This window comes from Chanos chanos, chromosome 5, assembly GCF_902362185.1.
Source record: "Chanos chanos chromosome 5, fChaCha1.1, whole genome shotgun sequence".
Taxonomy (NCBI): Eukaryota; Metazoa; Chordata; class Actinopteri; order Gonorynchiformes; family Chanidae; genus Chanos; species Chanos chanos.
Window position 1 is genome coordinate 17327000 of NC_044499.1, and position 27038 is coordinate 17354037.

At 39.9% G+C, this 27038-nt stretch overlaps 1 protein-coding gene across 1 annotated transcript in view; it reads left to right on the plus strand.

Moving 5' to 3' along the window:
• The window catches only part of vav3b (vav 3 guanine nucleotide exchange factor b), a 28250-nt gene extending 1731 nt beyond the window's left edge, over positions 1 to 26519 (plus strand). Inside the window, exons 2-27 of the mRNA XM_030774715.1 lie at positions 1210 to 1326; positions 6425 to 6483; positions 6972 to 7037; positions 7845 to 7950; positions 8377 to 8469; positions 8696 to 8764; positions 8869 to 8972; positions 9123 to 9222; positions 9454 to 9549; positions 11438 to 11506; positions 12372 to 12458; positions 12771 to 12856; positions 12954 to 13086; positions 14564 to 14673; positions 15616 to 15717; positions 16333 to 16424; positions 16777 to 16799; positions 17272 to 17305; positions 19240 to 19370; positions 21149 to 21214; positions 21496 to 21530; positions 21831 to 21947; positions 22526 to 22613; positions 23043 to 23152; positions 25252 to 25420; positions 26478 to 26519. Of these exons, the coding sequence (XP_030630575.1) occupies positions 1210 to 1326; positions 6425 to 6483; positions 6972 to 7037; positions 7845 to 7950; positions 8377 to 8469; positions 8696 to 8764; positions 8869 to 8972; positions 9123 to 9222; positions 9454 to 9549; positions 11438 to 11506; positions 12372 to 12458; positions 12771 to 12856; positions 12954 to 13086; positions 14564 to 14673; positions 15616 to 15717; positions 16333 to 16424; positions 16777 to 16799; positions 17272 to 17305; positions 19240 to 19370; positions 21149 to 21214; positions 21496 to 21530; positions 21831 to 21947; positions 22526 to 22613; positions 23043 to 23152; positions 25252 to 25420; positions 26478 to 26519 (2304 nt within the window). The remainder of the gene's footprint in view (positions 1 to 1209; positions 1327 to 6424; positions 6484 to 6971; positions 7038 to 7844; positions 7951 to 8376; positions 8470 to 8695; positions 8765 to 8868; positions 8973 to 9122; positions 9223 to 9453; positions 9550 to 11437; positions 11507 to 12371; positions 12459 to 12770; positions 12857 to 12953; positions 13087 to 14563; positions 14674 to 15615; positions 15718 to 16332; positions 16425 to 16776; positions 16800 to 17271; positions 17306 to 19239; positions 19371 to 21148; positions 21215 to 21495; positions 21531 to 21830; positions 21948 to 22525; positions 22614 to 23042; positions 23153 to 25251; positions 25421 to 26477) is intronic.
• The last annotated feature ends 519 nt before the right edge of the window (positions 26520 to 27038 follow it).

Consider the following 27038-nt stretch of genomic DNA (forward strand, 5'->3'; position numbering starts at 1 on the left):
GTACAAATTTAACAGGATTTATTCTGTATGGGGCTTGAAACACACAACATTAAATTTTTAAAGTAAAACCGCATACGTAATTAAGTAAGATTTAAGGTGTGAAGATGATTAAAGAAGAAAAACCCATATAAATAAATAAGGGCACAGATACTGAATCAACGACAGAAAAACAGACTGAATGAAGTTCAGAAACAGAGCTAAAATGTGAAAGAATACGAAGGTTATCTCTGTAATAGCATGTGTCAACACACAAAATATGCAATGTTTATTGTTGCTTTAATAATCTTGGTAAAGTTATAGGTTACAGGTAAAGTTATAGGTAAAGTTATAGGTATAGGTTATAGGTATAGCTATAGGTAAAGTTATAAATCATGCTTTAATAATCTTGGTAAAGTTGTAGGTTTATGGCATCTTGAGGGGTAGGGTTTGTAATAAAGGACTACTTACAGCACATATGGTATGTCGGGCACTTGTCTGGTGAGCAGTGAGTGACTGTAGGGTGACACACACACACTCACACACACACACACACACACACACACACACATACACACGTGTGTGTATGTAGAAATCACAAATATATAAATTACATACATGTATGTGTATGAATGTATGTATATGTAAACTATTTATTAAGGTCGGTGGAAATAAAAATGGATTCCAGTATTTGTTCGACAGCCTAATATGAGCTGTATTGCACAATGGCGTGTAAACTGTGAAGTCAGTATAAGTGCCACTTTTTTCTTTGTCACTTTTTTTTTTTTTTTGCTGCTGTCATAATTTCCAGCGTGACCTATGTTCTTGACACCACAAGTTGAGTGGATGTTTAGGAACTGCACTGAGCAAGTTTATTCATCTTTTCAACATTTTATAATGACATAGAAACGTAGAGACGTATTTCATAAGAATGTATTTGAACCTACTGTCAAACTCTTTCCATGATCCTTGATTCTTTTTTTTTTTCTTTTAGATGTCATTCATTGAAGTTACGCGAGTTAATCACTGCCAACAGTTTCTTCAAATTCTATATATCGTTTAGATACACAGTATGCAAATGGACAATACACTTTAAAAAAGCATTGTCACTTTTCATATCTCAGCACTGTAATTTAAGGTCTTTTTCCAGATGTCTTGAGAAGAGGCTCTGTGAATGTGTGACCCATTAACCTTTTCCTAATATGTGAAAAGCCTTTTCTGCTTTCTCCTCAGTTCTTATGTCTGAAGAACATTCGGACCTTCCTGTCAGCCTGCTGTGATGTGTTTGGGATGAGGAAGAACGAATTATTTGAAGCCTTTGACCTCTTTGATGTCCGGGACTTTGGAAAGGTAATAAGTAGAGCTTAATTTGGTGAGGACAAAAAACAGAAAGAAAGAAAGAAAGAAAGAAAGAAAGAAAGAAAGAAAGAAAGAAAGAAAAAAAAGCCCATGCTGAAACCCCCTTAGAAGTAATGCTTCTGGTTACAATAACACATTTTTATCAGTGAAACATTCATTCGAAACTGGCTCATGGAACAGGCTTTGTAAATGTTATAACTCCTTTGTGAAGGGAGTTCACTATAACTCTGATAATCTGTTTCAAAGTCATGGGTAAAAAAACAATTATATCACTGCTGTTTGAGTCATAGGCTGATTAGATGTTGACAGTTACCCTGTGTCAACCATAGTGGTGCTGAAACTGTTGTATTTTTATGGATCACTGCTGGCATGATAAAAATGTGGGTCAGTTGGTATGTAGTAAATGAGACCAGGACAATAATGATCACAGTCATGGTCACAGTCAGTCAGGCTGAGGTAAGCTGTGAGCTTCAGTTCTGTGGAGATCCTCATCCAAACCGTTAATCACATCCTTGGTCAATACTGGTATTTCCTCTGACGTTTAATGTTCAAAGCCAGCTTACAGTGGAGTTTTTTTTTTTTTTTAATGAGTGAAAAACGCTAGACATGTAGCTTCTTGTCTTTCACAAGAAGCAGAGTTATCTCTGTCAGACATGCCTTGTTATTTTATCCTAACTCTCTGATAACTGCGGGGAGTGATTCTTCTTTATTATAATGAAACACACTGGAGATTACGTGCTTTAAGGCTCTGGTCGGATTGGCTCACGTGGAGGAGGAATGCGCAGTCAAGGTCATCTGTGATCAATAGCAATTTTTGACTCACTCATGTTTTCCCGTCCTTCTGTTTGACCGCAAGTACTTCTACGTCTTTGTTGTTCAGAGTGATGTGGTAGCGCCCTTTTTTCCAAGTATATTCATCCTCACAAAATCAGAATGCTATTCCTACCTCACTGCTGATCCCAGTTTAATTAGTGATTTGCAGCCTGTATGCAGAGGGACATGTCCTATTGGCCTTAACTACTGATAGGAATCTTAAGAGAGGCATACCAAGCACTTGTCTATAGTGTGACTTTGCGGTGAGATGCTTGATAAGAAGTTGAGAGAAACATCATCTTACTGTACATATGCGTACTGAATATGTATGTTTGGGTATATGTTATGTATTCGTAGCAGAAGACATCTGTACAATGTCTGTGACCTTTTAAACATTTCCTACCAGAAAAACTGATGTTTAAAAAGCTTTTAATGACGTCAGAGAATTATTCTGCAGATATTAGTAGCTCAACAGAGTATTTGCAAACAGGCAATTTTATTATTAGCACAGCAAATATTATAGAGGATATCATTGCTCTAAGCGGAGCTTTGATCGTTTTTATGTGCGAACATGCTGCTTTGAGGATTAAATGACATTACGGTCAATGTAGAAACATGCAGATGCTTCAGCATGTACTCTGAAACATAACTGACGCTGACTGTAGATGGTCTTAATAAAGGATTAGACTCATGCTTGGGTGGTTGGAGCAGGGCTGAGCACTCGTTTGTGGCCAGAGGCTGTGCACTCTTCCCATAGAATAGCTGAGCCATTGTCTGCCTCTCTTCAAGACACACATCTGCAGTCATGCAGAATCATCAGCACTGGCCTGGTGCTTTTGCAGCGTGAGATAATGCACAACAAATAAGGGCAAGGTAAAGTGCTCCGCTATTTTTTCTGCACGAGACATCGTGCTGACAAAAAACATATTGTAGGCCTGCATGAACGACGCACAGATGTATCCTAGATAAACTTGAGACTCCACCATTACCTCTTAACATAAAGGGGTAAAACCACAGCTTAAAAATGCAAACCTCACGGCCACAGTAGCACCACTTGAGCCTGCTCTACCGTGTGAAAGTACTGATTCTTGCCACACTCATGCCCTGTCAGACGGTCTCAGAGAGCAGTACCCACTATGCGGCCGTCACCGGCTCACATGTTCTTTGCTTTACACTGACATGTTTTTGAAGATTTAATATAATCCCCCTTAATTATTAATTTTATGCACCATGTAATTCTGCATGTTAAGATGAATTTTTTGAAAGGGCAGTGAGGAAGTGGTTGAGGAATTGAGAGCATGTACTCGTTTTGTAACATCGCGGACCCAGTAATTGGAGAAAATGTAGTTTTTGAGGATGGTCCAAGTTTTTTTTTTTTTGGCAAGAAACAAATGCTCTGCTTCAAGAGCTTTAGGCAGAAGAAAATGTTCTGAAACAACATCTTAATGTCCAGACAGACTAATCCTCTTGTTTTCTCTTTAGGCTACATGGTCGATCGTAGTCAGATAAGCATGACTTTACAACATTTTTAGGAGACACCCTGCGAAAATGTGCATTTCCGACAGGTGTATGAGTGAGCTGCCATTCAAAGGTTATCATTAAACTTTTCAAAGTAATGAAAGGGTGTGTTTTATATATTGAGTTACTGGTGATGCTTACAGACAGATTTTCTGAAAGGAACATTTTGCTGCATGATATAATAAAGGGGGGGAGGGGGAGAGTTCAGCTCAGAGCTAAAACTGAGTGCAGACTTCCTATATTATCAGACTTTACTTGCTTGGTGCCTGTTAGAGGCTTTCTTGGTGTGCTGTCTGGTTGTATTTATCTCTCTAATTTTTTGCACTCCTTCCCACTTTTCCTTTCTTCCTGAACACACATTCCACTGAAGACTGGCAGCGCTTAACAAAAAGACAGAGGTCCTTAACAAGTTAGCCTACATCCTCTCTCATTAAACGTAACGACGCTGCACATGCAACTAGAGAGTTCAGTTTGCCTGTCTTAAAAAGTCATTTATACATTATGTGACTCCAAGGCATTCGTAAGAGTTTACTAGAGTACCGTTTTGCTTTTGTCAGTCTGAATGGACCTTACTTATGAATGGCGTTATAAATGTTACAGTTCGCGTTCAGCTAAGCCTAATGCTGCAGTTTAGCCCAATGAAGAAGTAAAAAAGATTAGATGGCCACACTGTACGTAGTGTGTGTGCGTGTGTGATTGTGTTTAGCAAGGCCTTGCATCAATAAAACGGATGTATTTTAGGGGCAGATATTTTAAGAAGCTTGCCTTCTTGTGAAGACGTGAAGCCACAGCAAAGACAGGAAATGGGGAAAGGTGCCAGAGATGAAAATAGACCACCTACAAAATCTTAATCAATGCTTTGGTTTATTTTAAATTTAAAATGAACTGTAATTTTTTTACTTTGCTGCACATTTTAATTTTTTTAAAGCAAAGAAATGAACATATTTCAGAAATTTCAAAAATTGAATAACTGTGCTGTGCAAAAAATACAGGTTTAACAATCTGCAAAGCTGAAAAATATAAATCTTAAGGTTGTCACATTTTTACTCTAAGCTGCCTTTTTTTAGTCTTCATATTGCCCTACAAACCAGCAGAGATACTCTTTCCTTCGCACAACAGGCTTGTTACAAGGTTGTTTGTAGCTTGTTGCTTTGTTACAGCCTAAGTATGTATTGCATTGCTGTTTGTGAAATGCAATCTTTAGGCTCAACTTATTATCAGTATTGGCCAATCAGTCCTCCTGTATTCCTGCACTTTGTCCCCTCTTCTGCAGTACCTTATGTTTAGTAGCTACTTGAGTCTGTGAACTTAGCTATGTGAACTTCACCATAAACTTTTTTTCTTTACCCCAATGCGTTATGACACAGAGTACTCAGCAGTGTGTTATGATAGAGCCACCACGATATCCGTGCTTGCTGATATTTTGATAGGGTGCCCATCCTCCTTCTGTCCTGTACACTGAATAGAATCAGTCACTCTTTTCAGCATGGCTGCATTTTAAACTGTCCAGAAAAACATGACAGCGCCTTCCATTGTCTGAAAAAAAAAGAAAAGAAAAATAGTCTCTTGGTATCTGATTTTTTGTTCATGTATAGCTGCACAAGCATAACTGACATTAGCTGAAACACCTGACATTTTAAACTGTCAAAGGACGAATTATGTATGCTTTATAACGTACTTATTCCTATTATCTTACTTTATTAATCAATTGGAAATATGCCCAAAATAACCCTTTCAGATTGCAAAGAATAGCAGTTGCCAGTGTTATCAGTAACGTAGTATACAGGAGACAATGTTTATGCAGAGGAAAGAAAATGAATTTTGTGTAGTTCATATTGGATGAGTGAGATCAGATTAAGATCACTTGAAAAAAAAAAACAAACCAAAAAACATGTGAAACAGGTGTTCATCTGCGGTAAAAAGAAACCATGTTACCATCTACATCTGTGTGAAACAGAAAACCTACTCCCCAAAAGACACACCAACCTCCGGTGATGCAGTCTGGGCTTTAGATTGCAAGCCCACTTCCTCTTGAAAGAGAGCAGCGCTTTCACTCATGTCAAACCTTTTGCTCAGGTAAACAGATAACACCCCCTGTAATAAATAAGGTCTTGATGTTTACAATGCTTTTCTCATACAGTATGTCAGTCTGTGCCTTCAAGCGGAAATTTTGCTGAATTCATTACTTAAAACAAATAGGTTTTGTTCACTATTGGACATTCATAATGCATAATAAATCCCCATTATTATGCAGGTTGCATTCGAAGGAGCATCTGAATGTGTATAGAATGTAGTAGAAACTTAGGTAACCAAGGTAACATGACCTTATATCCTGAGTCTGTACTTACCCATATAAATGTGCAGAATATTATTAATCTACTAGAAAATGTTAGATGCTAATATATATTGAATAGTAAGTTAAAGCTTTAAGGTAGTATTTGCTTAATGTCCACATGAATTATCAGTGTTATCTGTTGCGTTGTCATAAATGTCATTCATCTTATGAAATGACTGGGTCATTTAGTCTCTAATCCTGTTTAGTTCCTAGCAGTACAGCATTTTTTTTCACTTCCAGCAAAGGCAGATTTCTGGGGGGGGGGGGGGGGGGGGGGGGGGGAGGTGGGGAAGAGACTTTTTACACAACAGAATTAAATTAACTGTAGGATTGTTTACACTGTCCTGGACAATCGAAACACTTCCAAAGTTGATTCAACACTGGCAAATTTGCTGTGCACTGATCAGTAATGTCTTTTTTCAGGTTATTGATGCACTGTCCAAGCTCTCACACACGACCATTGCACAACAAGCAGGGATAAGGTCAGTTTGATTTACAGTGGTGTAGAAGAAGTGCAGTCTTAAAATATACTGATTACTCTCCAGAACATTAAAATCAGTACCGCAGTGTCATGTGGATATTGCGTTTTAGACTGTAAGAACCTAGATTAAGGGTTCTCAACCTTTTCTTACCAGCTGAACCCCTTAAAACCAAATGATTTTCCTCATGTACTCCCTTGAGATTTTAACTAAGTGAATTTTAACTAACAGAATTTGACATTAATGTTTGCATCACAGTCTCATGAAACCCCTTATAGTAATGCCACAAACCCCTAGAAGTTCACAAACATGTGGTTGAAAACCCCTGATCAAATTGATGCAAAATGTATGTAATGATTTTGTTAAACTAGTAAGTTTATCTTCACGTTTATCTAGAAACTTGAAGTTTAACAACAAGCTTCATCAAACTGTCATGATAAAAGCTGTTATACTGAGAAGTGGTATTAAAACTGATTGTTTTTCATTTTCAGGCCATTTCCTACGGAGGAGAGCACAGAGAATGAAGACATATACATCCATTTGGAAGATTTGATTGAGTATGTGAGGCTCTCTTCTCGGTTTTGATTGGATCTGTCTACATTTACATGAATTAAGATCATTTTTCCTAATACACCCACAACCTGTTGCACACTGCTGATGGTTGTGTTTAGACGTTTGATCACCCACATAACTCTGTAAAAACCTGCCACAGTTTCTGATTTACTGTAAAATGGGAACAAAAGAGTTCTCAGTATTTTGCTGAGTTTACTGAATCCCACACAGTAAGAGATTGATCGGAGAATGATCACTGAGGCTTCTTAAAGCAGAGTTTTTTTAACAGTACGGAGAGAGTATTAAAGCTTGTAATCACTGGTCTGGGACCCCCTTTACTTTCATCTGACCCCTGACTCACGCTGATCCAGGTTCTGTGTGAAAATCTTTAAAAAATGAAAGATGTGCCACTGTGAGACAAGCCTGCAGACAAATGTTTCAGATTTACAGACAGCTGCATGTATATATATCTGTGTATGTGTGTGTGTGTATGTGTGTTAGTATGTGTTCATGTGTTAGTGTGTACATATACAAACATATACAAAAAACATATATGTAAATATTTTATACACATTATATACACATTATATTCACTTGACAATGTCTGTATACTCTCCACTGTCTCATTCCAGTCAGTAAAAGTCAGATGTAAGATGACAAAGAATGTCAGATGGCACAGATAGCTGAAGATACATTAAATATGATGTCAGAGGACATCGTTTATACATTACGTTGATTGCTTCGTCTTCGTCTTTGTGTGTGTGTGTATGTGTGTGTGTGTGTGTGTGTGTGTGTGTGTGCTCGGATCACAGTGAGGAGCAGGATCTGGAAGATGTATATGATCTCATTTACGGTGATGTTGAAGTGGGAGATAAGGTGTATGAAGACCTGATGAGAACAGATGCAGCAACCTTGCCGGTACTCAGATGACTCATAAGACTCCACACTCACACACAAGCACACACACACACACGCACACACACACAACACACACACACACACACACACACACACACACACACACACACACACACACATTCACACTGCACAGCTCCTGTCCCTTTGTACTTTCCAGAGCGGAAATGCATACTCCTACTTTGCCACTGAAACTCTTACCATTTTGACCTGTAAACCTGCATGAGGAATTTCTTAAAACCTATTATGCATGCTCTCATTAAAATTGAAATGTAAATGAATCTTTAAACTTCATAATGACATAATTATTTCTCTGATTGCTAGTTACATGTAGGTATAAAACCTGTTCATTGAAGGATGAGTATGACTTCGTTTTGAAACCTTTTTAAAGCCAGTGCAACACTGACAACCATGCATTTGTTCTGCCAGAAACAGGCTGAGGTTGATGTCCGAAACTGCTGCCTTTCTGAAATCAAACAGACCGAAGACAGATACACCGAGACTCTGGAGTCCATAGAGAAAGTGAGATTTTCATATTAAATTGAAAATGAGGTTTGAAAACCACAATGTCACAAATGCTGTCAGTGGTAACAGCAGTAACAGTGGCATTCATATTAATGAAAAAGGTTAGCATTTGTTATGATGCACAGTGAAAGACAGTTTGTTTGGTATGAATGTAAACAGATCATTGAGACAGCTGTTCTTTCATTTGAATGGCATGTAAAAACATGTTTTGTTTTTTTTACAGTACTTTTTGATTCCACTTAAGAAGTTTGTCTCGGTTGCTGAGAGCGAGAGAGTGTTTCTCAACATCCCAGTAAGTGAAATATTTATAAAGGTCTTTTAAAATGACCAGTATTATCACACATTTACGAGACTTTTCTATCCTCACTGCAATGAATTCATCTCTACATGACTCAGGATCTGGTTAAAGTACACAAAAGCCTAATGGCTGATATTCAAGACTCAGTCCAAAATAAAAATGGCTCGAATCTCTACCAGGTCTTCATTGCTTACAAAGACAGGTATGTGGGGAGTAATGTGTAAGTGAAATATTTCACTGAAATGAATTAGAATAAGAATAGATATATTACATTATGATAATGTTGTTTATGTAGCACTGTACATTGCCCTGTTACTTTGCTTTATTAATATCTAATCCTCTCTGCATTTAGGCTTCTTATGTATGGAACATACTGCAGTCAGGTAGAAATTGGCATTGCTGTGCTGGACCACATCTGTAAAGAGAGAGAAGATGTACGACTCAAACTGGAGGTAAAGAGTTTTAATGCCAGCTCGTAGAATAAACTAACTCAAATCAGTTTTGACATGACTTCTGCTAAACAGTGCCTTCTGTTGTGCAATGCCTTTTCTAACAATATGAAAGCAATAGTTGTAGTTTCAATTAGTATTTGGGAGTGGATCTGGGGCACAATATAGATGTTATATGTGGCTGATGTTCCTCATGAGATGGACGTAATGCTATGCGTACTGTGCCTGATATAGGAGTGTTCAAAGCGTGCAAACAATGGGAAGTTCACTCTCAGAGACCTCCTTGTCGTCCCAATGCAAAGAGTACTGAAATATCCTCTACTGCTGCAGGTAAGCCACATGAAAGCACACACAAACTCTCTCACACCCACACACACACACATTTGGCATTGTTCAATGAGGACATGGTTCATTTGTTCTCAGCTGATAGGATTTTTTTACTTCCCTATAGCACAATTGCCCTATATCTCCACCCTGTGAACAATGAACCCTTTTACATAGGTTTCCTGTGCTCTGTTGTCTGAAGTACTTTTATGTATCAAACTCAGCTGCTCGTAAATAGGTCTAATCCAAAGGAATTGCTTTACATTTGTTGTTTGTTGTGTTAGTAGTAACCAAAAAGTTACCACCAGGGGGCGACAAAGCCCGCGTCATTTCTTATCCTTCTGGTAATCATCACCAAGGCTACAGTCAATGCAGTGAATATAGACTGAAGACCAATTTCCCCTGTAGCACTTGTGCGATTATAGTCTCTGTCAGAATTTCTCTTTGATTTGACTGAGCAATATTAATGGGAATTTCACAGTCTTACATTCCATTTACCCTACAAAATTTAGGAAAGTTGGCAGTAAGCTCTGTCTCCACTAGTAAATGGACTTAACTACTGCAGTTATAAGCTTTAAGATAAAGCAGACTGCTATAATTTAGAGCAGGCCTCTCGAGAGGTGACACAGTCCTCCTCTTCTCTGTTAGGCAGGGTAGAGGGACGAGTTAGTTCCCACCTGCCCATCCGACCCATGGGGAAACAGTATCGTATGGAACTGTGTTCTTTCTGACCATAGCCCTCGGGCCCCAGACATCTTCTCCCACACTACAGACCATGGACAAAAAATACATTGTAGCTCAAAGTAATGACTTTCAACACATCTGTTACATTTGTTTACACCACGTCACAATGTGTAACCTTTTGAATGTGCAAGCAGGGCATTGGAAGCATTAGGGCTTTTGGTGTGTTTTGGTCGGAGATTAGTGTTGACCTATGCATCGGGGCTTTAGCAGGAATACATATTCCAATATTAGGAAGTTTGATGACAGAAAGAAGATTTATTGGTGCATTTCTACAGACAAAATCCTAAATCTTACCCAGCTTTGTGACGGGTAAGTGGGTTGTAGGTGATCTCCAAAAGCCTCTGCTTTCCATTACTTCTCCAATCCATCACACCGGAGACCATATGTATACATATGTGTCGTTTCTTACACACACACACACACACACACACACACACACACACACACACACCAGCACAGGCTGTTTTGCAGTTTTCCTCAATTTGACAGTGTTCGCACTGGCTTGAATTTCAATCTGGAGAGTGTGTCGAACATAGCTATCACATTGTTTACTCATCACATCAGGTCGTTTTTTTCCCCCCTTTTTCCCCTTGTCCAGTAGCTTCTGAAGAAAGTCCAAAAACAAAAGCACCTGTCTCTGATGAATTCCAGAGATTTGACACTTGGAACTGCAGTGTGTCTAACCGTTTATCTGCTTACCTGCATGCTAAGTGCATTTCCATACGGGGCGGTTCCCAGATTTGTGATTATCGTGTCAGTTAGCCCGCTATGACACAGAGCAGAAAGGTTCTGTTGAGATCCAGTCCTTTTTTTCCTTCTCTGTCAAACATTCCTGCCTCCAATAAGTATTTTCCAGCATTGCCTCAGAACTGACTGTTCCATGAACCTGGCTCCATCGTGGAAACTTGGCTTAGTATAGTCTTTTCATTATGTCATGGAAATCCTTCGCTGAGATTTGACTTTAGCTCCGCTCGTACCTCGTTCCCTCCTCGTCCCCAGTTCCCAAATCCCTAATTTCCAGCATGCCTCAAGACCAACTCATTGTTTTTGATAAAGAGGCATTCATAATCCTTGAGAGAGGGAGGAGTGATTATGATTGTACAGGGGCTGTGAGTCATTTCACTGATTGTATTTTGTTTTGATCACACAGGAGTTGGTCAAACACACTCACGATGTTACAGAAAAGAGCAACTTACGAATGGCGCTTGACGCTATGAGAGTAAGTATCACGTGGAGGTTCTGTGTCTGTTTGCTTTCATTTCAGTCTTATAGACCTATTCACCTTTCTCTGTTTATCGGTCCCACAGTGTAAGCATGCTGCTAAACAAGCCGCTTATCATAAACCAAACCAGAGGATATGTAATCGGATTGTAATTTTTATCTCCTCACATAATAATGTTCAATACTTAACCCGATAGGGTTCATCATAAAGATTGTTAAGAAGATCCTTCGAATTTTCGTTAGACTGCAGGAGACTCATACAAAAATGATTTACTGAGCTTACCAAGCTTCTTCTCAGTTTTTAGCAATTTCTTGGTAGAGTTCTTGCTGTGGAGACCAAATGACTTTGAGAGGATTTAGAGAATATGAAGAGACCTGAGAAGACATCATTTGTTAATATTATCCATATAATGTCGATTGCTTTAACAGAATGGCAGTGGTTAGCACTTTAAGAGCTGCTGGAGGTAAACTTCACTGCCTACCACCCTGCGAAATAACGTATTTGATTTAGTTCACGACCAAGTGTTTTCAGCAGAGACTTGCCTTTTAAATGGAAATCTGCTCTGATTCACCTCATCCAAATTGAGGTCTCTAAAAATCAATGTCAGGCATTTGGGGATATCAGTAGACCCCGACACTTATGAAATATTTAATAAAGCAACTGGAAGTGCCACAAAATTGCAGGAGCAGTAAGCTCAAATACGAGCTCTATTATTGTAAGAAAACTTAAAATACAAAAATATGGGCGTACATAGAAATATACATGTGTTGTATAATTAAAATTATTAAGAAAATACTAAGAGTTCTATAATGTGTAATACCTATTTTTTTTCTTTCTCTCTTTCTTTCTATGCTCTGAACAGGACTTGGCCCAGTATGTGAATGAGGTGAAACGAGACAGCGAGACTCTGAGAGAGATTGACCAGTATCAAAGGTCAATCGAGAATCTGGTGAGTCATTCTGGTCCTTTCGCTGAATTCCCCCCAGTGACTGCTAAAACATGCACCGTCACTTTAAAATCAGTAAATAACTCCTTGAAATACTAAAGTCAACATTTGGTTTTCATCATTTGAAATGCTTGTTTTTATGCAAACACTATGGAGATGGAACCGACTCATCTCATTTTTAGAATTTTTAGCATTTAATTTGAATTAAAAAAAATCGAATACCAGCTGTTGTTTCTTGGACCTGATTTTTGTGCAGAATTTCATTTTTCTCTGAAAAGCAGCATTATGCCTCTTGAGTATAATTCTCCTCCACAGAATCAGTCTTTGCTGGGCTACGGTAGGCCGAAGGGTGATGGTGAAACTCGGCTGGTGTCAAACTTCGACAAACGGAGACAAGACAGGTGCACATTTCTGTATGGAACATCCTGGTTGTAATGTATTGAAGTGCTTTTTGAAAATGTGTCTGAACTGTGTTTGTGTATTATTATGGTGTTACAGACATATCTTCCTGTTTGACTTGGCTGTGATTGTGTGCAAGCGACGTGGAGACAATTACGAGATGAAGGAAGTGATTGACCTTCAACACTTCAAGGTCACCAACAACCCCATATCAGATAAGGACTGCAGAAAGGTGTGTGAGCAGATTTAGAGGAAATGGTTTTCAGACACAAAAAACACTTATTTCTTACAGTTTCTTTCTTAGTAAAGATTATTTAGAGTAAAACAGATATCACCTCAGATATTTGTGCTATTCAAGCTGTAAATGGAGTGATGCAGCTAGCCCCGGGCAGTGTCATACACAGATGCCATTGTTTTCAGTTAGTGTTGACTGATAACTACTGACTACCTTGCCACAGTGGCCTTGTCTCAGCATACTCAGCACATATTTTTCTTAGCAGAAGTGTAGTCAGACCTGGAGGTAGGATTTAGCAATATTGGGTGAAAGGTGAAGGAACTGTCTTTTAATAATCTAAAGTTTGACTGGATCTACCTTTCACAGATGTGATCTAGTTTCAAAACAACTCACCTTAAATCCCCCCCTTCCTCATACAGACTTCCCTTTGGTTAGAAATGGTTATATAGATGTAAAAATAATGCAGGAGATTTCTTCCAGCTTTTGATATTCTTTTCTCTTTTAAGATGTTCACCAAAAGGAAGGTTTCTTCTGAACAGATGGTCTAGAAAACTCTGTCTCAGTGAGACCTTGCCTGGATAAAGCCCCGCTGGCTTTGCTGTTTGAAGTGCCTTACTGCCCCTCTGTTGGCTTGTCTTCACAACACACACACACATACACACACACACACGCGCACAAACAAACAAACATACACGCAAAACACAGACACTCACTCACTCACTCACTCACTCACTCACTCACTCACTCACTCACTCACAGTCTCTCTCTCTCTCTCTCTCTCTCTCTCTTTCTCTCTCTCTCTCATACACACACACACACACACATGCACACACGCACACAAACACATAAACACATAAAAAAGCAGACAGGCAAGCACAACAGATACTGTTTACTCACAAATGCCACAAATGTGGAGCTGATAGCATCTTTGTGCCTACTATCACCTGTAGGCCATAGCATAATTCATATCAATACTGACACAGACACACACACACACACACACACACACACACGCACGCACGTTTGGAGAACAGTAATGATTCTAAACAGCTTGGATAGATAGACAGATAGATAGAGAGAGAGAGAGAGAGAGAGAGAGAGAGAGAGAGAGAGAGAGAGAGAGAAACATAGCACAAATAGTGAGTTTGATGTTAATATTGGGTGGTGAATGCTCCAAGGTTGCCTGAGGTTATTTATTACTTGGTGTTAAATGAAACATTCTTCATACTCTATGCCACTCACACTGCCAGCTCTTATTATTTACAACTTTGGAGTTGCCCAGAGTCCAAAAGAATTTGGAAATCTCACAGAACTCTGGCAATGATGAAGTTTGAAATTACCTGTTTGTTTGGCCTCGGTGTATAGATGCCTGTTTAGGTTTTACCTAATGTTTCCCTTATGTTTTTTTTATGTCTACCTGCAAACCACTTATTTATTCATTTAGGTCTCTTCTCTTCCTTTTTTGATTTGACAGTGGTGCTATGGGTTTTACCTGACCCACCAGCAGGGGAAGAGTGGCTTTGAGCTCTTTTTCAAGACCAGAGAATTGAAGAAGAAGTGGCTGGATCAGTTTGAGATGGCTATGTGAGTGAACAGAGTGCTGGTCCAAACTAGACCAGTCCTGCTTAGAGCAGCTTTACACCCCTGACAGGAGCTTCTCTCTCTCTCTCTCTCTCTCTCTCTCTCTCTTTTTCTCTCTCTAAGTCACTTTATATAACAGCACTGTTAAAACTTAAATTTAGACTTCTAGGAAAGTTGGACAAGATTTGAAAGTAGGAAAGTGTTGGAAGGGTCCGGTTTTATTTGCAGAAGAGTAAATTGTTATAAAATAAATATAATTTGGTCCGGGGGTAGACATTTAGACTTTCAGACAGCTGTAGCAGCAGCTGCATTTATTACGACAGGGGGGCTGATGAGGCTGAAAGTTTAGAAAGTAAAATGCTGTTTGAATGTGCTGGGCTGGAGATTTGCTTTGGTGAAATTGAAAAAAAAAAAAAAGAGTGAAAGAAAAAAAACCCAAACAAGCATGCTCATTTGGAAATGGTACAGGTTAAAGAGGTGTCACAGATCTACCCACCGGGCACCAGAAATGAAGTTTCCTTCAGCATTACATTTTCTTTCATCTCTCTTTCCCCTGTGACTGTGTTAGTGTGTGTCTTTGATTGTGTGATGGTCTGAGAGTTGCCCTAAGACAACAAATTACATCCCCAGCATGCCCTCCGACTTTTAACTTAAGAATCAATCGCGGAGTCATTCGGCTAAGGAGCATTCCCGCAGTCTTCTGATTTGTTCGGGGACCAGCTCAACGATAGAGGTGTCCAATCAGACCTCTCCATTTAGCCCCATACAGCACACTCTAAAACATTTCTCCCTTGTCCACAAGAAGCCTCTGGGAATTAAAACGGTCCCGGTTATAATAACCCCTATCCCCGTTCTTCATGCCGCTCCATCACAGCTCTCCTCCTCTCTCTTCACTCTCCCTTTCTCACTTCTCTCTTTCTCTCACTTCTCCTCCCCTCCGTCCAGATCTAACATCAGACCTGAGAATGCCACCAGTAACTCTCACCAGTTTCTGATGCACACGTTTGAGAGGATCACCACGTGCTGTTCCTGCAACATGCTTCTCAGGTGATTTCCCTCCCCGTAGAACCCACTCCACACCCCAGGGAGCATGAAAGTGGGAAAAGGTGTCAAATGCATCAATAATTGAACCTTATCAAGATTTAAACCAAAAGAGATGTTCCTAGTCCTCAGAATGGCTTGATTTCATACCTCGCGGTACTTTATAACTGCAGTCATTTTCATTTGCATCGCTCTCCAAAGCATTAAAATGTTATGTTTTTTATAAAACATGGACAAAATGTTTGGTTATTACTATGGGATCCAGGATGGTGACTCATAATACTCTAAATTACGATGTTCCTCTCATGATTAATCGTCTGTGAAAAGATACTATAATGAGCGTTGTCATTAACCTTTAGGGCAGAGTTCACTGAAGATGTATTATACATGCGCTTAACACCACACTTGAATCAGAGCACACTAATGTAAATTTTTCACTTATCACTTCTTTATTTCTTGCGCCGTTCATTTACTTTTAATACATTTCTGCACATTTTCTTGCACTTTAGGAGTTCATGGTATTTTTTTAACACGTTTTTTTTTTCTCGCTCATCACATGCCGTGACATGTTACACATGGATAGGAACCTGTATGTATGTTCACTGGCTTTTTCCCTTACAGGGGAATCTTTAACCAGGGTTACTATTGCCCCAAGTGTGGGGCAGGAGCACATAAGGAGTGTCTGGGGAGAATAGGCGTCTGTGGGAAAACAGGTAAGGTCAGCAGTGTGTCAGAATGATGGTATCCTCATCACCTCACCTGTGTCTTTTGTGTTCTGCAAATAACTAAGTCCCTCGGTAAGTATCTTTCTAAGGCCTTAAGGTACTATCCAAACCATACAGAATTTGTTGAATATGACAGTGAGGAGAGAGTTCACAGTGAGGAGAGAGTTCAAAGGTCAGGAATGCTATTTGCATGCATGTCATAGGCTGGTTGCACACAGGAGACCTTTTAGACAGCGCAGTAGAACAGTTAGAGAGAACTAAACTTAGCCAGAGCAGAGTGTAGCAGTCACCAGAGTGGGTTTTGTGTTCACTGTCATCTCTTCTCTCATGATGCTTTCAGACGCCGCTGCACCGAAGGCTCAGGTAAGATAGACTGTTTTCTTTTCACTAAATTCGGCCAAAAATGTCATAAACTTTGTTAAACATTCTCTTCTTGGGGAAGAAATAGTCTTTGTGGAACCCCCTCCCCCCACCACTACAAAATATAGAGTATAACATGGAATATTTGTTTCCATACGTGATTTATTCAAATATTGTTTCATAACATGAACACTCATTGCTGGATGACATGAGGTAGGGGCCTTTTTTTAAAGAAAAATGACAGCTGTATGTGTTGTAATTTGACATGTGTGAAATGATGGATTCGTTTTGAAGTTTGACAGTCTTTGGCACATTCACTAGTTCATGTCCCATGGCTTTTGTCTTTGGTGCTTGCCTGCAGAGCAAAGTGGATGTTGATAAATATGAATGTGGGCATAATTCACCCAACATCTCGACATTACATCATGAGTGTTTGTTATGCTTTCTCTCTTTCTCTCTCTTTCTTCTCTTATAGAAACCAGTAACTTCTAGAGGACAGTCAGACCCAGGTCAGTCACTCTTCACAAGCTGCCTTCTAGATAAGATTTTCTGAGAATCTCTTACTCAGTTTGTGTTTAATTTTTTTGTTGTTGTTGTTTTTTTTTTTTACCACGTTGTATAAACGCCCCACATGGAGCACTTAGCATTTGAAAGGATTAAATGTTAAAAAGAAAATGTTAAAGCTCTTATTGATGCATCAACCTCTCTCTGACATCACTGACTCTTCTTTATTTCTTTCTCTCTCAGTTTCTGTAATTTTGTTATACTCTCTCTCTCTCTCTCTCTCTCTCTCCCTCTCTCTCTCTCTCTCTCTTTTTTCTCGCCATTTCTGTCTTTCTGACTCTTTTCCTCTCTGTGTTGTGAGTAGGTCTTCTCTGCCGATCCGTGTGCTGCACTTTGCCTGAACTCGTTGAATGTCATGTTTTGCTCTTGGTCCATTCAAGTGAAACACACATGGAAGAGTGACAGTTAAAGGAAAGCTAGTCAGCCATCATAAATTATAACAATGCCCAGTACATTTCCAATGACAGGGAACAGATGCACTCTCTCCTGTGATTTGACATTACCAATCCATGGCATTAGGGGTCCTCTTTTCTCCTTTCTTCTGCCTCAATCTGTGTTTTTTAAAAAGATTTCTGACTGAAGGTCTCCATTCCTTTCAATAAAACATGATAAGTTGAATGGTGTCCAGTGCTTTGCCCGTAATGTTTATGAATAGTAAGGATTGATGTAGTGCATATTATGGAATCAAGGTAGACATAAATGGTTCATAAATGGTTTTTAGCCAATTATCATATTCTGCCCCAGGCAAAAAAAAAAGATGCTTTTTTTTTGTGTGAAGTCAGCTTTATGACTGTCATCATAAAAAAAAGTGTCCTACTGCACATGTGGAACAGCTGTCCTCTCCCTTTCCATCAAGGCCTCAGCATGTGGTAATCGAAAAAAAAACAGAGATTTTTTTTGCACCAACACCTGAGCTGCTGCTCTATAGTAAAAAATTGTGTGCCATCCTTTCTCGTAGTGCACCTGTCTCTCGACAAAGCCCTGACTCTTCTCATTTAGGCCAAACTGAAACTTTGGGCCAGATTTATTTACCTGCACTTGCATGTGTAAAACCACAGACACGATCCATTCTGGTGCTTTAGAAAATACCTTGACCAGTTAATAACCACGTTGTTGATTTCATATGAGCTAAGGGCACTGTTAAACCAGGGCTAGTGTTGACTGTTCTTGCTATGCTTTGGTAACCTGTATTATGTAGATGTTGCATTGAAAAATTAAATTTGGAAGTGCTCTTCAACTGACTTTGCTGAATGAGAATGCTGGAAGGGGAAAAAGAAACGGAGGGAATGAACTGGTGTGGGAGGATTCATTAAAAAAAAAAAGGAAAAAAAAATCCTCCGCTAGAGAATTCCTGTGGAGCTCCGGCTCACAGTGTCTTGGCATACGCACAAGAGCAGGGGCTGTGTCGCATGATAGGAAATTAGTTTTCATAAGCAATTTTTTGAAAGGGACCGGTAAGCATATTTCCTTATTAGACGTATCGTAAGAAAATAGACGCAAAACACTTGGCTTCTCCAAGGTCTCTACTTCATTTGCTGCTTTGTTGGTTTTGTATTTGTATTGAAAATGCTCAATTTTTCTGTGTTTTCTTTGTTTTACAGTGCATTACTAAGATTTAGTGGATCTGACCATTATAATACCTTTAAAGGCTTTGACTGCTTTGGTCAATTTCCAAATGACATTTGCTTACCATTTCTGCTACAGTTATGGGTCTATCACCTACAAAATGTAGTAGAATATCGGTCCGTGTTCTGTATTTCTGGTGCTCTGTAGTGTTTTGTGTATATTAGTGGTCCTAACTGAAGTGACTTGTTTTTGTCCTCCCTCATGATCTGACCTTTGCGAATATTCATTTGCTGTGTATTATTTGTGTCTACAGGTTTGCCAAAAATGTTGGTTATCAGAGCCTACATAGGTGTTCCTAGTCCACAAGGGGGTCCGCCATTACACATTCAAGTCGGGGATGTCATAGAAGTCCTTTGTGCTGATGTGAACAGCACCTGGTGGCAGGTGATACACCAAAACACATTTAAAATATGGATGCTTTTGAACTAAGTAAAGTATATAATTCACACATTTCATCGTGTTTAATCAGTACTCATTAAAGGACCCACCAGAGACTAAGTCCATGTAAGAAATTCAAGCTCATAAGAAAAAAACAATGATTTATAAATTTCTGGTCACAGAAAATAAATTTTAAACATTATGTTAGTCTTGTCTGAAAATTAATGATCTCTGTAAGTCTCACACAGTGCATCAAATGAGCAATACGACTGTGGCTGTGATGCAGAGGTTGGCAAAGCAGCGCTCGTCTCTCAGGCCCACGTTTGCTTCTTGCTTTATTCATTTTTTTTTTTTGGATCGTGCTGGGCCTTTGCGTCTCTTTCTCCCTGTGCTTTATGGTAGTACTAAAACCCCATCTTCCTCCTGGTGTCGTTCCAATCTGGCTGCCGTGCTGTGAACGGCCCTGCTGGGATTAGACACTTAGTGTTATCTCCCCTGCTTTATGCTTGGCGATTTCTGCCTGATAGCACACAGTGAGTAAAAAAAAAAAGAGGAAGAAAAAACCCCCCAAAATAAAACAAAAGAACCCCAAAGTGGTTGCCAAAAGATTTGTTAAAGCCAACAGATGGCAACAGAGGTTGGGTCAAAGCCCATGGTGACAGCAGTGGCTCCAGCCTCTGCCGTTGAATGATAATGCATGTTCAATGTTTTATTTTATCTTGTGTGAAACGACACTTAACTGCTAATAAGGCTGCTTTATCTTCACGCCTCTGTGATGCCAAGGGATGGAATTACAGAACATTTAGCATTCATCTCCCATGTTACTGGGAGACAATTATCTCTGCCCCCTTTGCCAGAACAATCCAATCAATCACTGTGATTTCATTTGATCTTTCGACTGCCAACTGTTTACTCTAACCGGGTAATAAGTTTAATCTTCATCATAGGCCTATCAGCGGCGTGACAAATATAAAAGGTTTTTCAAGACCTACGATGAAACATTATTAAGCTAAATAAATCATGGATATGCCTTAGTATTGAGTTTCCTATTGAATTTTTGCAAAAGGCTGCACTTTTTCGAAGACGTATTTTATACTGTAATAAAAAACATATTAAGGAGATGAACGGAGAACAAAACTCCTGCCTGTATCATCTCAGATTGTTCCATGAGAGTGGAATGCTGGTGTATCAGCGCATATTCAAACCTCCAGGCACTCATGCCAACTTCCAAATAACCTTATGTACTTTTAAAAAGCCATTAACTGCCACTGTACCCGCAGTATGTGATTTCATCCCAGCTGTTGGATGAGAGAGATGTCATTTGCTTTCATCAACATAGATAGCATCACATTAGTGTGTAAGAAATCATGCGAAAAGTAAGCACATTTTGAGACTGAAAATGCCGTATCAATTGTTCAAGCCAAACAGTCAGTGTTTTTCCTTGCAAAAACTTGCAGTGCAAAAGTGAACAGGTTTAATGTAATTCATGAATACAAACTTGCTCAAAGCAGAAGTGTAAAATAATGGCTTATATTTTAATTAGGGTCATGGTTCAAGATACTCTGATGCTAAAACATTAGCTAGATTTATATTTCAGTGTTAGATGAGGTCTTTGATTTGATGGTTTTCAAAGTCTATGTGAGGGCTTGACTCAAACCACATATTACTTGTAAATGAGCTGAACTGCTTGTTGTGAGCTAATTGTCTTGGATTTATTAAAGGAAATGGGAGAGGGTGTCACACCCAGTCAAATTTATGTAATGAACTGTCTTATGCTATGCCAGGGCAAAATTCTAACAACGCAAGAGGTTGGATTTTTTCCAAGGGATGCCGTGAAGCCTTGCCCGTGTGTAAGTACGGAGGTTTATACGTTTTACAAACATTTTTATTACCACTGAATGTTAACTGATAAACTCATATCTAGTGCCAAATTAGTAAAACAGTGCTAAATGTCTTATGCACTGCAGTGTTTACCACATACTGTAAATAACAAATAAAAAAAATACAACTTCATATGAAAAATACAATGCCCTGCTATTTAATTGCTCCTGAGAGTCACTCCATAACTGCATTCAAACTTGAATGTTTAGCAGACCAAGTTAACAGACGTACTCACATGTTTCCCTCTCAGGTCCCCAGGCCAGTAGACTACTCTGCCCAGCCCTGGTAGGTCTAAACACTTTAGTCTTCAGCAATGAGTATTCCAGAGCAGAATCCCACTTAGTGCAAGTCAGGTGGTGTTGAAAGCATTAATGAAAGGTTACTTGCTTCTTGCCCAATGTGTTTAATGTGTAATGGGATTTCATATCAACCTCCACTGTAATATACAATGCAGTATAGTGTGGTGTAGTGTTGTGTTGTGTAGTGTAGTATGTGCTTGGACAATGTTTGAATAGCTTGTAGTGTTGGATGCATACAGGTGTTGGTTGGACTCTAATCCTCTGTGCACTTGGCGTGGCTGGACAGGTTTGCAGGGCCTATGGAGAGACACCAAGCGGAGGCAGAGCTGACTGATCGGGAAAACGGCACCTTCCTGGTGAGGCACAGGACTCGAGAATGTGGCGAGTACGCCATCAGCATCAAGTAGGTTATGGCTCGGAATTTGCGCGCGCGTGTGTGTGCATGAGTGAGTTTTCTGTGGTTGCGTTTGAAGGTCTATATGTGGAGGAGACGTGTGAATATCTTTATAACTCACACCTCAGACCATGAGTGCAAACTGTTGGAGGATCAGCTTTATGCCCTCTTGCCATACAGCATACTGTATTATGTATTATATAGACACTTCTACATAATACATTTGCATGTAGCTGAGTATTTGGTGTGTGTCATGTAAAATGAACCGTGTACGCTCTATGCACTATGCATTATAGGTATTCCCCTCGCCACACACAGTTTACGTTCATAAAGTACACAGCATGGCCCGTTAGCCATGTTATGTTATTTGAGAGCCGTTGAAGTTTCACAACGCAAGTCAACGTGGATTTTTTAGTCTTCTGTCTAACAAATGGACGGTTTATCAGTCCTTTGGGGGAAGACATTGAGAATCATGGCCGTAGTACACAGGAGCATCAGGAAGTAGGTTATCATCACAGCAGCTGGAGACAGACCCAGTCTCGGGAATGGCCCATAAATTATGCTGATTGCTCCTCTGCCACCCGCAGGTTCAACGATGAGGTGAAGCACATTAAGATCCTGACCAAGGACGGATGCTTCTACATCGCTGAGAGCAGGACATTCAAGACTGTATTAGTAAGTGGGTTTAAATTATATTACACGGTTGGAGTTATTCTGTACGCCGCTATTTGTCAGAACTATGTGAGTATATCTGCTGTGCATTGTAATTCATTGTCACTGGGAGGATGACAATAGTCAGTTGTCCTTTTGCAAAAGTGCAGAATGATTTGAATATGATCTGCATTTTCCTGTTTTCAGTGTCGCGGGGAGACCTGCGTTAATGATAATTATAGCTGTGGTATGGACAATCACTTGGAATTGCAGCATCATTAGAATTATGCACATAAAAGCCTGTTATATACACCTGAGAACAGGTTTTCTAAACACTCATTGGTTAAACATTAAAAAATGTGAAACTGTTCCCTATAATTACAACCCTCACTGAATAGCAGGTTATATTGTAAAGGTGGTGGGCTATATCCCCCGTGTTGTGGTGTATTACAGGGTCTGGTGGAGTACTACAAGAAGAATTCACTTAGGGAGGGCTTCCGCAGTCTAGACACTACCCTACAGGTGCCCTATAAACAGGTGGACAATGGGATATTGTACAGAGGTCAAACAACTACTGGTGAGTAGTTCACAGTCAGTCAAGTTAAGGTACTATTCTACACACATAGTAATCAGTGCACTACTGTACCTTTTCCATCACTTATCCATATAGAGACAGTGTCTGAAAGGAACAGGAGCAAAGCATTGGATTCACTCACAGATGAAATATGTGCCAAATTTGATTTTGGAGCCCAGGAGAGGAGCCAGTGTGTTTCTTTCAATCCCTTTCTGGGTCTTTTGACTTTCCAGATTGGCAGAACAAAGAGCATGACACAGGAAGAAGTACTGCGTTTGTGAATTTTGTTTATGTGTGTGGTGTGCGGTCATGAATAAATTCATGTCCATGCTCCAGCTCATCTTGGTCAAGATGGCCCCGTCAAAGAGACAAACAGATAGTTATGACCGATGCTGTCATTCTTCTCAGTGCCAGGAGAAGAGAAAATCTCTCCATGTTTGGCCAGGGTGCTGCAGGCAAGCAAGAGAGGAGGAGGTATCACGGCTAAACGAGACCCAGCTCTCTGCTCCAGCCAGAGTGGCAAATTCCCTTACAAGACATGACAGTTTGCTCCGAGTCGCTGGGAAAATCTATGATAGATTCTTAGGGGTTTATGGAGAATCTTAGAGCACTATCCTGGGACAACTGAGATGAGATTAAACAAAGATTAAATAGCTTGCATCCCAAAGAAGAAAGGAGAAAATATGAAGGCATGAAATTTCAGTTTTACTGAGCAAACAGCAATGATGAGAAAAAAAAAACCCTGAGAACTAAGCAAACAAGTGCAGCCACACAGCTGAGGAGACAGAGTGATTACAGAGAGAGAGGGAGAGAGAGAGAGGGAAAGAAAGGAAAAGGCTGAGGATGTGAATTGGGGATTGGGTAGTTTATGTTTGTGTTTCCTTCCCTTCGATGCTTTACGTTCTTCACGGCAGCGCACATGAAAGGGCCTTGTTAAAGATGTTTACACTCGGCTGTCACTCCCATCAACGCCTCGTTCCACAGCCTCAGCAGAAAATCCGTCCCCTCGTCGCATCCTCTCTCACTGATGTCCCCCTGACAGCCCACAGAAACACAAAACACCACCTGATCATTGGCTGCGTGGGTGTCTTGTGGGTGTCTTTGCTTCTGGAATGTCTCTGAAACACATTGAACACAAAGGAGGACATCTGGGCTGAGTTTGATAAGCCAGGAAAGAAGTTATTTATGAAGTAGAGAACTAAAAATGATGCCAAAACCCTAAAAACTAAAAACAACATAAAGAAAACAAAAACAAAACAAAACTTGCTATATAATATGTCTGCAGATGTTTGAGCCAGTTTCAGGTGGAGGTAAATTATATGGTGTATTAGTGTTATAATTTTGTTTGGTGATGATTATCATATGCAGTTGATTTTGCATGAGGAGATTTCAGTGGAAACAAGAAACGAATGACTGCATCAATAGCAGGGCCATTTTGGTGGTTAAAACCTATTCAGGGAACAGATACACGACTCAAGACTCACGCTTTTCTAGGAGGGGGTAGTAACCGTCAAACTATCATTTGTTTTCTTTCACCATTTCATTTTTGTGTCTTTCATGGCTGATTCTTTGTCTCCAACTGACTTTTGCTCTGATGTAACTTCTTTTGCTTATGTTCTGGAGCTCTTTGCTTTCTCTCTCTTGTTTTCTCTTCTGTCCGTTCATGGTGTGACCCTAAGCACCGGTGTCGTGTGGGCTCTCTATTGGGAGTCCTGCAAGAGGGAGCTTTGTTCCTCCTTCCTCCTCACCTTTCTGGTCAGGTACCAATATCTCTGCTCTACCCCTTTCAGTTCCCCTCTTAACCAGTCCGGACAAGTCTTTGTGTGTGTTTGTTAACTGTGCGTTTGGAGAGGAAGGATACTAGCGTGTGTTTGTTAATTTATGTTTTATGTACAAAACTGCAGGTCTTAATTAAATCTTTGTTGTGAATATTTGCTGATGTCCAATTCATACGTATCTATATCAGTATATCCACAGGTTAGGATTCCTTCCGTAACTTTCCAGGCATTCACAAATTGTTTTCTTTCTTTCTTTCTTCCTTTCTTTCTTAATTCCCCTGTCCTCTCTCTCTTTGACCTGCTGTGTAATGAACTCGTCTTGTCACTCAGTCTTCTCACCGAGGGTGGTGGGTGTCGCCATAGCGCGGTATGACTTCAGCCCCAGGGACACGCGAGAGCTGACTCTGCAAGTGGATGATGTGGTGAAGATCTATACAAAGAGTGCCAACGGCTGGTGGAGAGGCGAGGTGAATGGCAGGGTGAGAATACACACTGAAATTGACATTACCCTCACTCTGGTATTAGCAGAGTCAGCTAGATGACTGATATAGCATCCTTGGGCATACAGTTTCAAACACTGGGTGCAATATAAAGGCGATAGATTGTGTAATGCAGTCTGGCTTTTGAAATATTATTCAGTCTTCCACATCAAGCGTTTGTGTGCTTTATCTGCTTGTCTTATGTAAACTGTGGTATAAAGTGTATGGCATGTCATCACTCATTATTGGTTTATAAAAGAGCAAATGATAGAAGATATGTATTACATGTTGATTTAGAAGGATGACATTTTTTTAGACTCAGATACATTTCCTTGTAAGAGTGCATACGAAACATTTTACAGTATGTGTTCATTCCTCAAATAATTAATCTTTTTTGAGTACTCAAGCTCAGTTATTGGAAAATATTGTGCTTTACACTCTACAACAATGACATGAGTATGATATAAATGCCAGTATAATACATATGTTTAACCAGTATATAATAAAACTCAGAAATGAACTCCTTGACACTATACCAGTATTGTAAGAATGTTCCAAAGTATGTAGTAAGAAGTAGTGTGCTTATGTATTCATTCTAAGTGTCCAAACCTGTCGATTTGTGGTGCTGTGTTAAACCGAAGCTCTTGACCTTCATCTTTGCCCTGCTTTAAAGTCTCTGTGTCTGGCCTGAGGCACATGCAACTGTCATAGACAAGAATAAACACAGTGTCTTTTTTTTTTTTTTTTTTTGAATGACATCTCACCATGCAGTCTGTTAAAGTGCAATGCAGTTTAGAGAGCTGCTTGACTTGAGGTGAAGAAGATAATAGCTTACCCCTGAAAGGCCCTTGACAGACTGCCATTACCTAATATAATCCTGTCTTCACAACAACTCCTCTTAACAGGTGACCCTTGGCTTAATGTGCTTTGAGGACTGCCAAGTAATCTGTTGGCTCTCCTCCCCAAAGTGAGCTGGTGTTAGCCTTCCATCATGTTTATTGATAGGCTGATGTGGACAGCTTTGGCATCAGTAATCCCATCTCTGTTTGAATTGCAGGTGGGCTGGTTCCCCTCTACCTATGTGGAGGAGGAGGAATGACCAGAAATGGACAGCGGTCTGTTATCATTGACTCTTCTCTCAACGGCTGTCCAACTTCAGGAAATGAGAAGGGCGACCTTGAGAAGGTCGTAAGAAGTTGAAGCCTGTCGTGCAAGAACTACAGCCCTTACATCGTTCCTGGCTAGAGGACTAAGCAGTTTTTTTTTTTTTATCAGGGGAACTTGTAAAGAGTCAGAGGCCTGCCTGTGTCCGGAGTCATTTCATCTTAACGGCATTGTGTCGTATTTGCTCTAGACACAGATGTCTCTTCTGCCTCATCCTGTCTCTGTGACCACCCCTTCCTCTCACAAGATATTTAAATTTTAAACACAAGCCACTCTGTTCGTCAGCTCTCGAGAAGCAGGCAGATGGAAAAACCCTTGGCTGGTACATTTTTGTACCCTCCTCACCCATCTTTATGGCTGACGCTGTGATCACCTTGTGTTATTATAGATGACTTTAAGGCTTGGCCTGACTCTGCAAGTCAGGGCTCGGTGAAAATTGGACCTTTGCTGTTAT